This window comes from Bos indicus x Bos taurus, chromosome 24, assembly GCF_003369695.1.
Source record: "Bos indicus x Bos taurus breed Angus x Brahman F1 hybrid chromosome 24, Bos_hybrid_MaternalHap_v2.0, whole genome shotgun sequence".
Taxonomy (NCBI): Eukaryota; Metazoa; Chordata; class Mammalia; order Artiodactyla; family Bovidae; genus Bos; species Bos indicus x Bos taurus.
Genome location: NC_040099.1, coordinates 21,189,852 through 21,202,660, shown reverse-complemented (window position 1 = coordinate 21,202,660; position 12,809 = coordinate 21,189,852). Strand labels below are relative to the sequence as shown.

At 41.5% G+C, this 12,809-nt stretch overlaps 1 protein-coding gene across 1 annotated transcript in view; it reads left to right on the top strand.

Annotated features, from left to right (window-relative positions):
• The first annotated feature begins 18 nt into the window (after positions 1–18).
• ELP2 (elongator acetyltransferase complex subunit 2) overlaps positions 19–12,809 on the top strand; it is a 48,252-nt gene continuing 35,461 nt past the window's right edge. Inside the window, exons 1-3 of the mRNA XM_027525818.1 lie at positions 19–674; positions 7,744–7,822; positions 11,173–11,243. Of these exons, the coding sequence (XP_027381619.1) occupies positions 537–674; positions 7,744–7,822; positions 11,173–11,243 (288 nt within the window). The 5' untranslated portion in view covers positions 19–536. The remainder of the gene's footprint in view (positions 675–7,743; positions 7,823–11,172; positions 11,244–12,809) is intronic.

Below are 12,809 nucleotides of genomic sequence, written 5' to 3'. Positions count from 1 at the left end.
CGCGGGTCCGCCTGTTCGCTGGCGCCGCGGGGCTCGCAGGGGCGGGAGTGGGGCGGAGACGCGGTCCTGGTGCGAGCCGGGCGCCGACATCTGCCGGGGGAGCTTTCCTCCAGCTCCTCCGCGCCCCCCGCCTCTCTGAGAAACTCGTTCGCCAACCCCCCACCACCACACCGAGCCAGCCCCGTCTGCCGCTGGGATCCCGGCAGTGAGGGCAGCGGGACGGTCTCTGGGCACACGAGTCCTGGGTCTTTCTGGAGGGTTCTGAGCGCTTCCGGTCGCGTCTGTGTTCCTGGGACGCAGGCCGTGCTTGGGCCACGGTCCTCGACTCGAGGGTCAAGGTTACCACAGACAGAGGGCCGCTTGGGCTGGGGTGGGGGTGGGGCGGGCCCGGCGGAGGCGGGGTCGTCCCCGCCCCGCCCCCGGCCGCCTCGGAAACGCGGTCCGGATAACGCCCGCGGGAAGACGCGGCGGGCAGGCAGTTCCGCTCCGAGGGCGGAAGTGCGTGCCCAGGTTTCGGCCGCTGACCAGACAGCAACATGGTGGCACCCATGCTGGAGACGTCTCATGTGTTTTGCTGCCCGAACCGTGTGCGGGGTGCCCTGAGCTGGAGCCCCGGGCCCGGAGGGCTCCTGGCCTTCGGCACGTCCTGTTCCGTGGTGCTCTATGACCCTCAGGTGAGAGAAGTGGCTGGACCCCGTCTGCTTCTGGCGCCACATCTGCTGCTTATGCTCTGGGACGGACTCTGTAGAGGCTGCTCCAGAGCCTGGAGATCCGGTGTGCGGCCCGATCCGCTTAGGGGAGGGTGTCTGGGCGGTGGGTCTGGCTCTGGCGTGCGACATTCGCCTCTCGCCAGTCTCCTGCGTTGAGTCAGCCTGGGGTCACCCTGTCCTACAGGTGGCCTGTTAGCTGCAAATAGAAATTCAAACGATGATAACCTTTCTGAAGCCTTCTGTGGAAACTGTTACACTGTTAAGGAATCAATTTGGGTTTGAAAAGATTTGCATTTAAATGTGGGTTAAAGCCATCTCACAGGTGCCATCTCATTCTTTTAAAATTTAAAGTTTTTGTTTTCTGTTTGCCTTTAGCCGATGAACAATATTGTGATAGTCTAAGGTAACCAACCAGTGAAGGGACTCAGCCATGCATATACATGTATCCGGGGCTATCTCATTTTCGTATTTCCCTAAGTGTTACTTAATAAACTTTTGCTGTTTTCAGTTTCAAAGAAATATCGCTTGCAGTTTAGCTTCGGGAGTGGACATTTTAAACAATGTGCCATTAGGGCAAAGGTCCTAGGAAGTGCAGATCTTAAGCACTTATCCATTCCCAGAACTGCACCCAAATGATTGTTTTCTTGGCCTTTTCGCTACCGAACTTCTTAAGTGACTAGTTTCTGTATTCTTCCCTGAGTTAATTGTGATCCCATTCCCACTGGCTGATTTTGGACAGTACAGTTAGTGTTGCTTCTCAAAAGATGCCTCAGTATAAAAAGTAAAATACTGGGAATTCAGATGCAGTGCAGGAGATAGCATTTTTTTTTTTTTTTAATTTTACTAGTTTATTGCCAAATTCTGACTTAAGGGATTAGATCTCATAGACAGAGTGCCTGAAGAACTTTGGCTGAAGGTTCGTGGCATTGTACAGGAGACAGGGATCAAGACCATCCCCAAGAAAAATAAATGCAAAAAAGCAAAATGGCTGTCTGAGGAGGCCTTAGAAATAGCTGTGAAAAGCAGAGAAGCGAAAAGCAAAGGAGGAAAGATATACTCATTTGAATGCAGAGTTCCAAAGAATAGCAAGGAGAGATAAGAAAGCCTTCCTCAGTGATCAATGCAAAGAAATAGAGGAAAACAATAGAAGGGGAAAGATAGAGATCTCTTCAAGAAGATTAGAGATACCAAGGGAACATTTCATGCAAAGATGGACACAATAAAGGATAGAAACGGTGTGGACCTAATTGAAGCAGAAGATATTAAGAAGAGGTGGCAAGAATACACAGAAGAACTATACAAAAAAGATCTTCATGACCCAGGTAATCACGATGGTGTGATCACTCACCTAGAGCCAGACATCCTGGAATGCCAAGTCAAGTGGGCTTTAGGAAGCATCACTATGAACAAAGCTAGTGGAGGTGATGGAATTCCAGTTGAGCTATTTCAAATCCTAAAAGATGATGCTGTGAAAGTGCTGCACTCAATATGCCAGCAAATTTGGGAAACTCAGCAGTGGCTCCAGGACTGGGAAAGGTCAGTTTTCATTCCAATCCCAAAGAAAGGCAATGCCAAAGAATGTTCAAACTACCGCACAATTGCACTCATCTCACATAATAGCAAAGTAATGCTCAAAATTCTCCAAGCCAGGCTTCAACAGTACGTAAACTGTGAACTTCCAGATGTTCAAGCTGGATTTAGAAAAGGCAAAGGAACCAGAGATCAAATTGCCAACATCCACTGGATCATCAAAAAAGCAAGAGAGTTCCAGAAACGCATCTATTTCTGCTTTGTTGACTATGCCAAAGCCTTTGACTGTGTGGATCACAACAAATGTGGAAAATTCTTCAAGAGATGAGAATACCAGACCACCTGACCTGTCTCTTGAGAAATTTGTATGCAGGTCAGGAAGCAACAGTTAGAACTGGACATGGAACAACAGACTGATTCCAAATTGGGAAAGGAGTACATCAAGGCTGTATATTGTCACCCTGCTTATTTAACTTCTATGCAGAGTACATCATGAGAAATGCTGGGCTGGAAAAAGCACAAGCTCGAATCAAGATTGCCAGGAGAAATATCAATAATCTCAGATATGCAGATGACACCACCCTTATGGCAGAAAGTGAAGAAGATCTAAAGAGCCTCTTGATGAAAGTGAAAGAGGAGAGTGAAAAAGTTGACTTAAAACTCAACATTCAGAAAACGAAGATCATGGCATCTGGTCCCATCACTTCATGGCAAACAGATGGGGAAACAGTGACGGACTTTATTTTTTGGGGCTCCAAAATCACTGCAGATGGTGACTGCAGCCATGAAATTAAAGATGGGGAAACAGTGACGGACTTTATTTTTTGGGGCTCCAAAATCACTGCAGATGGTGACTGCAGCCATGAAATTAAAAGACGCTTACTCCTTGGAAGAAAAGTTATGACCAACCTAGACAGCATATTAAAAAGCAGAGATATTACTTTGCCCACAAAGGTCCATTTAGTCAAAGCTATGGTGTTTCCAGTATTCATGTATGGATGTGCGAGTTGGACTATAAAGAAAGCTGAGGGCTGAAGAATTGATGCTTTTGATCTGTGGTGTTGGAGAAGACTCTTGAGAGTCCCTTGGATTGCAAGGAGGTCTAACCAGTTCATCCTAAAGGAAATCAGTGCTGGATATTCACTGGAAGGACTGATGCTGAAACTGAAACTCCAATACTTTGGCCGCCTGATGCGAAGAACTGACTGATTGGAAAAGACCCTTATGCTGGGAAAGATTGAAGGCAGGAGGAGAAGGGGACGACAGAGGATGAGATGGTTGGATGGCATCACTGACTCAATGGACATGAGTTTGAGTAAACTGCTGGAGTTGGTGATGGACCGGGAGGCCTGGCGTGTTGCAGTCCATGGGGTTGCAAAGAGGTGGGACAGGACTGAGTGACTGAACTGAACTGAGTTTATTAATTTTATTAAAAAGTCCATCATCTTAGACATACAGACAAAGGATGAGATGGTTAGATAGCATCACTGACTCAATGAACATGAATCTGAGCAAACTCCGGGTTATGGTGGAGGACAGAGGAGCCTGGTGGGCTGCACTCCATGGGGTTGCAAAGAGTCAGACAGAACTTTGTGACTGAAGAACCGCGGACACATGACACACAGTCGACCAGCTGGCAACTGAAAAGATGCTCAACATCACTAATTAGAGAAATGCAAATCAAAACCTCAATGAGGTATCACCTCAGACTGGTCAAAATGGCTCTCATCAGAAAAATCTACAAATAATAAATATGGAGAGGGTCTGGAGAAAAGGGAACCTTCCTAGGATATTGGTGGGAATGTAAACTAGTGCAGCCACTATGGAAAACAGTTCAGTGTTCCTTAAAAAACTAAGATTAGAGATACCATATGAGCCAGCAATCCCACTCCTGGAGATATATCCGGAAAGCACAAAAAATGTAATTCAAAAAGTTGCATATACCACAGTGTTCATAGCAACACTATTTACAACCGTCAAGACATGGGGGAGCCTTGTGGGCTGCCGTCTGTGGGGTTGCACAGAGTCGGACACGACTGAAGCGATTTAGCAGCAGCAGCAAGACATGGAAGCAATTTATATGTCCATTGACAGATGACCGGATAAAGAGGATGTGGTGAGAGAGATATATATGTATACACACACACACACACACACACACACACACACGCGCGGGAATACAATTTAGCCATGGAAAGAATGAAGTAATACCATTTGCAGCAACGTGGATGGACCTACAGATAATCATACTGAGACAGAGAAAGATAAATGCCATATGGTATCACTTACATGTGGAATCTAAAAAATGTTACAAAGGAACTTATTTACAAAACAGAAATATTCTCACAAACTTACGGTTGCCTAACGGGAATGGGGCAGGGAGGGATAAATTAGGGCTTTGAGATGAACAGATACGTACTACAATATATCTTGGATAAACAATGAGGACCTATAGTATAGCTCAGGGAACTATGTTCAGTATCTTGGAATAGCCTATAATGGAAAAGAATCTGAAAAAGAATACCTGAATCACTTTGCTTTACACCTGAATCATTATAAATCAGCCATACCTAAATTAAAAAGTTCCATCATCCTTCTATCCAATGCAGAGTCAAACTTATAAATGAAATAGTTGTACACATTTTTCTTGAGCTTGCTTGCCTCCTTCCAGTTTTTGTTTTGTTATTACCGGGCACTCTTCAAGAGCTTTTTTAATTTTGTTGAAGTATAGTTGATTTATAGTGCTGTGTTAGTTTCTGTGTCCAGCAGAGTGATTCAGGTATACACATATATAGTAGCTTGCTTTTGCAGATTCCAGACTTTGAATCCGTCCGTCCTTCACCCTCCACCCCCTGACAATGACAAGTCTGTGTCTGTGGGTCTGTTTCTGTTTTGAAGATACGTTCATTTGTGTCATATGTTAGATTCCACATAATGATATTTGTCTTTCTTTTTCTGACTTTCCTAGTATGATAATCTCCACGTTCATCCATGTTGCTTCAAATGGCCTTATTTTTTTTTTTTTATGGCTGAGTAATATTACCTTGTATGTGTCTGTGTGTATATGTTTATCATGTTTTCTTTATCCCTTCATCTGTCGATAGATATTTAGGTTGCTTCCATTTCTTGACTATTGTAAAAATAGTGCTGCTTTGAACATCGGGATGCATGCATCTTTTGAATTAGAGTTTTCACCTTTTCCAGATATATTCCTGGTAGTGGGATAGCTGGATCATTTGGTAGTTCTGTGTTTAGTTTTTTAAGGTACTGTTTTCCATAGTGGTTGGATCCATTTACATTCCTACCAACAATGTAGCAGGGTAGATCACTGCTACAACCACTCTCTCTTCAGCATTTGTTACTTCTGGACTTTTTAATGATGGCCTTTCTGACTGGTGTGAAGTGATATCTCATTGCAGTTTTGCTTTCCATTTCTCTAATAATTAGCGATGTTGAGCATCTTTTCACATACCTCTTGGCCATCTGTGTATCTTCTTTCTAGAAGTGTCTAGATCTTCTGCTCATTTTTTGAAAATTTTTGTTGTTGTTATTGAACTGTGTGAGCTGTTTGTATATTTTGGAAATTAAGCCCTGGTTGGTCACATCATTTACAGATGTTTTCTCCTAGTCTGTAGGTTGTCTTTTAGTTTTGTTTATGGTTTCCTTTGCTATGGTGTAAAAGCTTATAAGTTTGATTAGATCCCATTTGTTAATTTTGCTTCTATTTCTGTTGCTTTGGGAGACTGGTCTAAGAAAACATTGATACAATTTTTGTTAGAGACTGTTTTGCCTATTTTCTAGGAGTTTAACAATGTCATGTCTTATATTTAAGTCTTTAAGCCATTTTATTTTGGGGTTTGATGTGAGGGTGTGTTCTGACTTTATTGATTTACATACAGCTGTCCAGATTTCCTGACACTTCTTGCTGGAGAGACTGTCTTTCCTTCATTGTATATTCTTGCCTCCTTTGTCAAAAATTAATTGACCCTAGGTGTGTGGGTTTATTTCTAGGCTCTCTGTTTTGTTCCGTTGATCCGTGTGCCTATTTTTTTTTGCCAGTGCCATGTTGTTTTGATTACTGTAGCTTTGTAGCATTGTCCGATGTCTGGGAGGGTTATGCTTCATGCTTTGTTCTTTTCCATGCACTCCATAAATCACATAAAGCCAAAGGTAAACTTTACATTGGCCATCAACCAAGACTGTAGAAGCCTATCATTCTGCAGCTGTCTAATGGATTTGTACCCATGCCTTCCACCACATTTTTATTTTTAATGATAAATTGGTGGCTATCTTAGGGGATTTTAACATCAAGAAAAAAGCTGTATGGATCCTAGAAAGTTTTGTTTTGTTAAGTATTGTTGGCTGGGTATTTAATTAAATACAGGATTAAACGTGTCAGATGCTAAAGTGAAACTTTGGAGATGATGTTTGTTCAGCAAACTTTTGACGCTAGTCTTGAACTGAGTGATAATGACACAAAAATAATGGGTTATGACCCTTGCCCATCAAGGAATTCTCATTCTGGTGAGAAAGACAATGAAATACTTTAAATCAGCAGGCTCCAGTGTTTTTGGCACCAGGGACTGGTTTCATGGAAGACAGTTTTTCCACAGACCAGGGGTGCGAGGGTATGTTTTGGAATGATTCAAGCTCGTTACATTTATTGTGCAGTTTATTATTATTACATCAGGTCCATCTCAGATCATCAGGCATTAGATCCTGGAAGCTGGGGGCCCTGCTTTAGATTGTTTCCCAAACTCATATAACCCATGTGTGAACTATATTAGCTTATGCACATTTCCCTTTGTGTACCTTTTTCTCAGCTGTGAGAATTCCAGTTGATGTGTAAGCAGGTGTGAAGTAAGTGCTCTAGGCAACCGGTAGAGAAAGGGCTGTAAGAGCTGGGCCCAGTAGGCATAGTCTCCAGCAGTGGGGGGATGTAGAGAAAACCCAGGTGTGGAGTGATCTGGTGAAAGCAGCAGTCTGAGGATCTGCAGGGAACCTGGCCGTAGGCCCTGAAGGGATCTGATGTCTGAGGACCTTCGTAGTTGTGGCCTAGTGACCTTGTGTCCTTAAGGCTGAAGAATCCAACACCAGATCAGCCATGGCATGCTAAGTAAGCTATGATTTTGCGTCCGTCAATCATGCATTCCCTGAATGAAGGGATTTTTCTTTTGGTCAACCCAATTCTTGAATTTGTACAAGCATGGTAAAAGTAGGCCCTGAGACCAGTGAGAACATAGGCCCTTGTCTAATCTGGTTTGGAGACAGGCTCCCTAAATAAGAAGAGGGTAGGGCTGAGTGAATGTGGAGTGGGGAAAAAGGCAGGAATGAATTTTAAAAAGTGAATGGATGACTTAAGCCATGGTAAAGTTTATGAGTTAAGGAAGGTGATTCTGTTTGAAGTAATCCTGAACGTTTTCTGACATCTGATATTTATTAATTTATCAGCTCCTCTGTGGGACACATTCCAACATACTAACTGGTATTTTCCCCTCTACAGAAAAGGGTTGTTATCACCAACCTGAATGGTCATACTGCTCGAGTCAATTGCCTACAGTGGATTTGTAAACAGGATGGTTGTAAGTATTAATCTAACTTCTCTTAATTTAACATTACTGTATCTGATATTGTGTATTTAGAAAAATAGAAGAAAAATGACATGCCCAATGAAATATCTGACTTATACTACTTCTGCTTTGTAGCAATTGAAGCATGGATAACACAGCAGTACTTAGGATGAGGGTAGAGGCAGCCCCTACTGAGGCGAGAGCCCCGCCATTGCCCACAGTTTTTGATCCAAAGCCTGTATGCAGGGCTTGTATTGGAGCCCAGACTGGGATTCAGAAAATTCAGCCTGTAGGTGGTCTATTTCTGCCACAGACAAACAGTTGTTTTTTTAGGCAAGGCATTGCATTTTTGTTGACCCTAGTTTGCATCTTAGTAATGTACAAAAAGTAAAACTTTGAACTAAATCAGTGAGTGATTCATGAAAGCTGTGAGGTCAAAATTATTTTCTGAATAATACTAAGAAGTTACTCCTAGTCTTCATTCTGCCCCAAGTATGCAGTGCCATTTTCCAGTGGCTACATAATATGCGATGTTGCCACAGTTTAAACACAGGAGCAGATATGAAAATCCAGGTGTATTCTAATAAAGTCAGACTTTAAAGAGGTTTGCTGAAATATTAAACAGTACCTTTCTCCTTATTAAATTTTTTGTTTTGGGAAATACAGGGTTTCCCCCTATTAAAAAATGTTATGTTCTTGTTATTCGTAAGTGAACTAATAGACAAGTATTTTTCAAATTTCCCAGTTTTAATTTCTGTTGTGATTAATATTGACACATATAGCCTATATAAACAAAAGGTCTTTGGGGTCCTTAAAAACTTTTATGAGTGTCGATGAGTTCTGATATCAAAACATTTGGGAATTGCTGGACTAGATTATCTCCAGGTCTCTTTCATCTCTGAGATTCCACGGCTCCAGAATTTTATTTAACATTGCTTTTAGATGGGCTTCTAAAATCCTGTGGAAATTCCTCATATGTCTTAACTATACCTACTATAGTGTTCTTATGGACTCTGAATTAATTTTATTTTTTGATTTTGCAACTATCTATTGAGAGCATTCTGAGCCAGGCCCAAAGGCAAAATTTCCTGAATTAGTGAGCTGTGGTTTTATCTATGACATTAAAAAAACATTTAATAAGCTACTTATTACAGTTGGTAATGCAGAGTTAGTCACATTAGGTCAGTAAAAACCATTAAATATTAGAAAGAGTGGCTGTTAGTACATATATTAAAATACAATTGTAATTATATTAATTGCCACCAAATGACATCAAAGCCTACTTGAATCTCAGTATAGGGATTCCTTTTAAAGTATTAATTTGGGCTTGTATGTTTTATCTTCCTTTTAAAAGTGAGGTTACATAAAATGAATTGTGTATCACTTGTGTATCACTGAAATCTATTATAGTTATGATTGATTTTCTCAGAATTGGATTCTGTTGCCAGATAATTCAGGTACTCTTTCTAACCCATATATCAGTGACATGAAATTCTAATGATATTATTTTATATTTCTAAAACATCTGATTCTTATCACATTACTTTCAGGTACCTTAGAACAATTATCAGAATCTCATAGTTAGGTCAGTGGCTTAATTGTCATGACACAGGAAGAAGTTAAAGCCCAAGATTGCACCTGGCTGGCAGCAGGGTTAGGATATGAGCCTGGGACTTTTGAGTACAAATCTAATGTGTTTAGATAGTCTGCCAGCTGTTTCATCTAACTATCTAGACATCAGTCAGTTCAGTTCAGTCGCTCAGTCGTGTCCGACTCTTTGCGACCCCATGAATCGCAGCATGCCAGGCCTCCCTGTCCATCACCAACTCCCGGAGTTCACTCAGACTCACGTCCATCAAGTCAGTGATACCATCCAGCCATCTCATCCTCTATCATCCCCCTTCTCCTCCTGCCCCCAATCCCTCCCAGCATCAGAGTCTTTTCCAATGAGTCAACTCTTCGCATGAGGTGGCCAAAGTACTGGAGTTTCAGCTTTAGCATCATTTTTTCCGAAGAAATCCCAGGACTGATCTGCTTCAGAATGGACTGGTTGGATCTCCTTGCAGTCCAAGGAACTCTCAAGAGTCTTCTCCAACACCACAGTTCAAAAGCATCAATTCTTCGGCGCTTAGCCTTCTTCACAGTCCAACTCTCACATCCATACATGACCACAGGAAAAACCATAGCCTTGACTAGATGGACCTTTGTTGGCAAAGTAATATCTCTGCTTTTGAATATGCTATCTAGGTTGGTCATAACTTTCCTTCCAAGGAGTAAGCGTCTTTTAATTTCATGGCTGCATTCACCATCTGCAGTGATTTTGGAACCCCAAAAAATAAAAGTCTGACACTGTTTCCACTGTTTCCCCATCTATTTCCCATGAACCAGCAGAAATAAATAAACGGAAAATCCAAACCAAAATTATATTAGGTTATTTCCCCCTTTTTGATTCTTATTCATTTTCTTCTATCAATAAATGTTTGAAGGAGCTAATTTGAAATATGTGTTTGATTTCAAAAATATTTCATGTGCTGGATAGCACCAGCTAACTGTAGTGGCTGGTATATGTTATTTCTACCCAAAGTGTTTAGCCTGAGTCTCATAAGGAAACAACCAGGCAAGTTCACATTGAGGGACATTCAGCAAAACAACTGGCCTGGACTCGCATTGTGACAAAATGAGAAACTGGAAAGTTATTCAGGATTAAAGGAGACTTAAAAGATGTGTCAATCAAATGCATAATGTATGGTCCTTAGATTTTTGACTAAAAAAGAAGTTACAGAAGACATTACTGGGACAATCTTAGGGAATTTTAATATGTATTATTACGTAACATTACTGTGTCAGTGTTAACATTCTTGAACGCGATAATTATATGTGGTGGCTCAGTGGATAAAGGATCCACCTGTCAATGCAGGAAATGTGGGTTCGATCCCTGCATTGGCCAGATAGATCCCCTATTGAAGGAAATGGCAGAGCACCCCAGTATTTATGCCTGGGAAATTCCATGGATAGAGAAGCCTGGTAGGCTACAGTCCATGGGGTCGCAGACAGTCGGACACGACTGAGCGACTAATCAACAACAATGTAGGAGAGTGTTCCAGTTTTTGAGAAGAATAGGGTAAAATATCTTCAGGAGCAAAGGTCATCATGCCTCCAACTTATTTTGGAATGGTTTATCAAAAGCAAAAATGGAGGTGTGTGTAAATGTACATACAGGGAGCAAGATATTAAGCAAATATGGGAAAATCTTAACAGTTGGTGAATACAGGTAAAAGTATGTGAGTTTTGTTTTTTCCATAGCTTTGAAGTTTTTCAAAATAGCTGGGAAAAAATGTTCACTGAGATACGATTTTTTTCAGCTCCTTCAACTGAATTAGTTTCTGGAGGATCTGATAATCAAGTGATTCACTGGGAAATAGAGAATAATCAGGTGAGTAGACATGTTTATGGTTATAAGAAATGACTGTTATATCTACATTTATTTTCAATTTTTCCTGTCATTTTTCTTGTGTTCCTCCTTGATGAAGTTCCTCATTCTTGCTTATCAGTAATCCAGATCCTGTATCTTCCATATGTCATAGGTCCTGTCCCCTTCCTTCTAATACCTGCTTTCATATTCATAGGCTTTCAGTCATTTCTTTGAATGTCTTTTATCATTTGAAATAATTTACAAAGTGCTCTTACATGGGCTATTTTGTTTTCGGTTATCGCAAAAATTCATACTGCTGTGTGGATAGGACAATGGTTGCCTTGTGGATAGAGATTTATATAATTCTGCGTGATGTTATAATATGCAGTACTGGGTGTGCATGGATCTCTACGGATGGACGTTTAGGTTGGTTCTAGTTGGAAGCAGAGATTAAAAATGTGAAGTTGGTGCATCAGATATTTGAACATCTGCCATGCAGAAGATACAAATGAGGCAAAATCCTATTCATGAATTGTGCATATATATCAAAGGCAAGATGTGCTTAAATAACTACAGATTTGTTTAATAAGTACAAAGGTGGCTCTGTAGGTGAGTGCTTGCACTTGCTATACCACAGTCATACCGCTGTGAAAGTTCAATAGGGATTTAAGAGGTGGCCCTTGAGTTGAGTCTAATAGTATGAGATGATTTTCTTAGGAAGAATTAAAGGGTTGAGGATTCCAAGTAGGAAAAATGCATGAATCAAAGTTCAGGTAAGAAAGGAGACCATTTGCTCAGAAGTATTCAGTTTTTACCATAGCCTAAGATGTCTTAAGGGCAGGGCTTTTCGAGCTCGTTCAGAGAATTATTCATCTGTAAGCTCTGTAAAAAGGAATCTGTGGCCACTGGGAAAACAGTGCATCCACTGTTCTTAGAGAATCACTAAGCGTGCATGAGCGTAGTGAAGGCTCTGAAAAGCTCTGACATGGGCAGACCTGCTCATCTTTTTTCAGCCAGTGTTTCCTTCAAGTCTGATTCCCCGCCCCCCCTTTAAATCCCTTAGCATCCATTGTAACTTTGAGGAACACAGATTTGGAAATATTTCTGGATACCACATGACAGGCAGTGGAAGCGTTACTTTTCTAGTAAGAAGAGGAGGAGACGATTTCGTGAGACTGAGTTCACGAGTTTGTTCTTTATGAACAGGCATTTGGAAGTCATTCAGGATTTCTTGCCTGGAAAATCCTATGGACAGAGGAGCCTGATGGGCTTCTGTCCACAGGGTCATGGGAATCGAACATGACTTAGCAGCTAAACCCACCACCAGCAGCAGGATTTCTAGGTAGTGGAGTATGTATGTCAAAGGCAAATGAGTCTGACAGGAGTGTGCCAAATTGGAATGGGAAGAAATATGAAGGAAGAGATATGAAATGTATTTGTGAAGGCAAAATTATTTTGGCATTGACTAGATAGTTGTCAAAGGAGTGGGAATCTCGTGGGTAGAGAAGTGAGAAATCAAAAACAGTGGGATTCTGTCTCCAGGCCCTGGAAGAAAGATGCTTCTACAAAGCAAAATAGGCAAGTGGG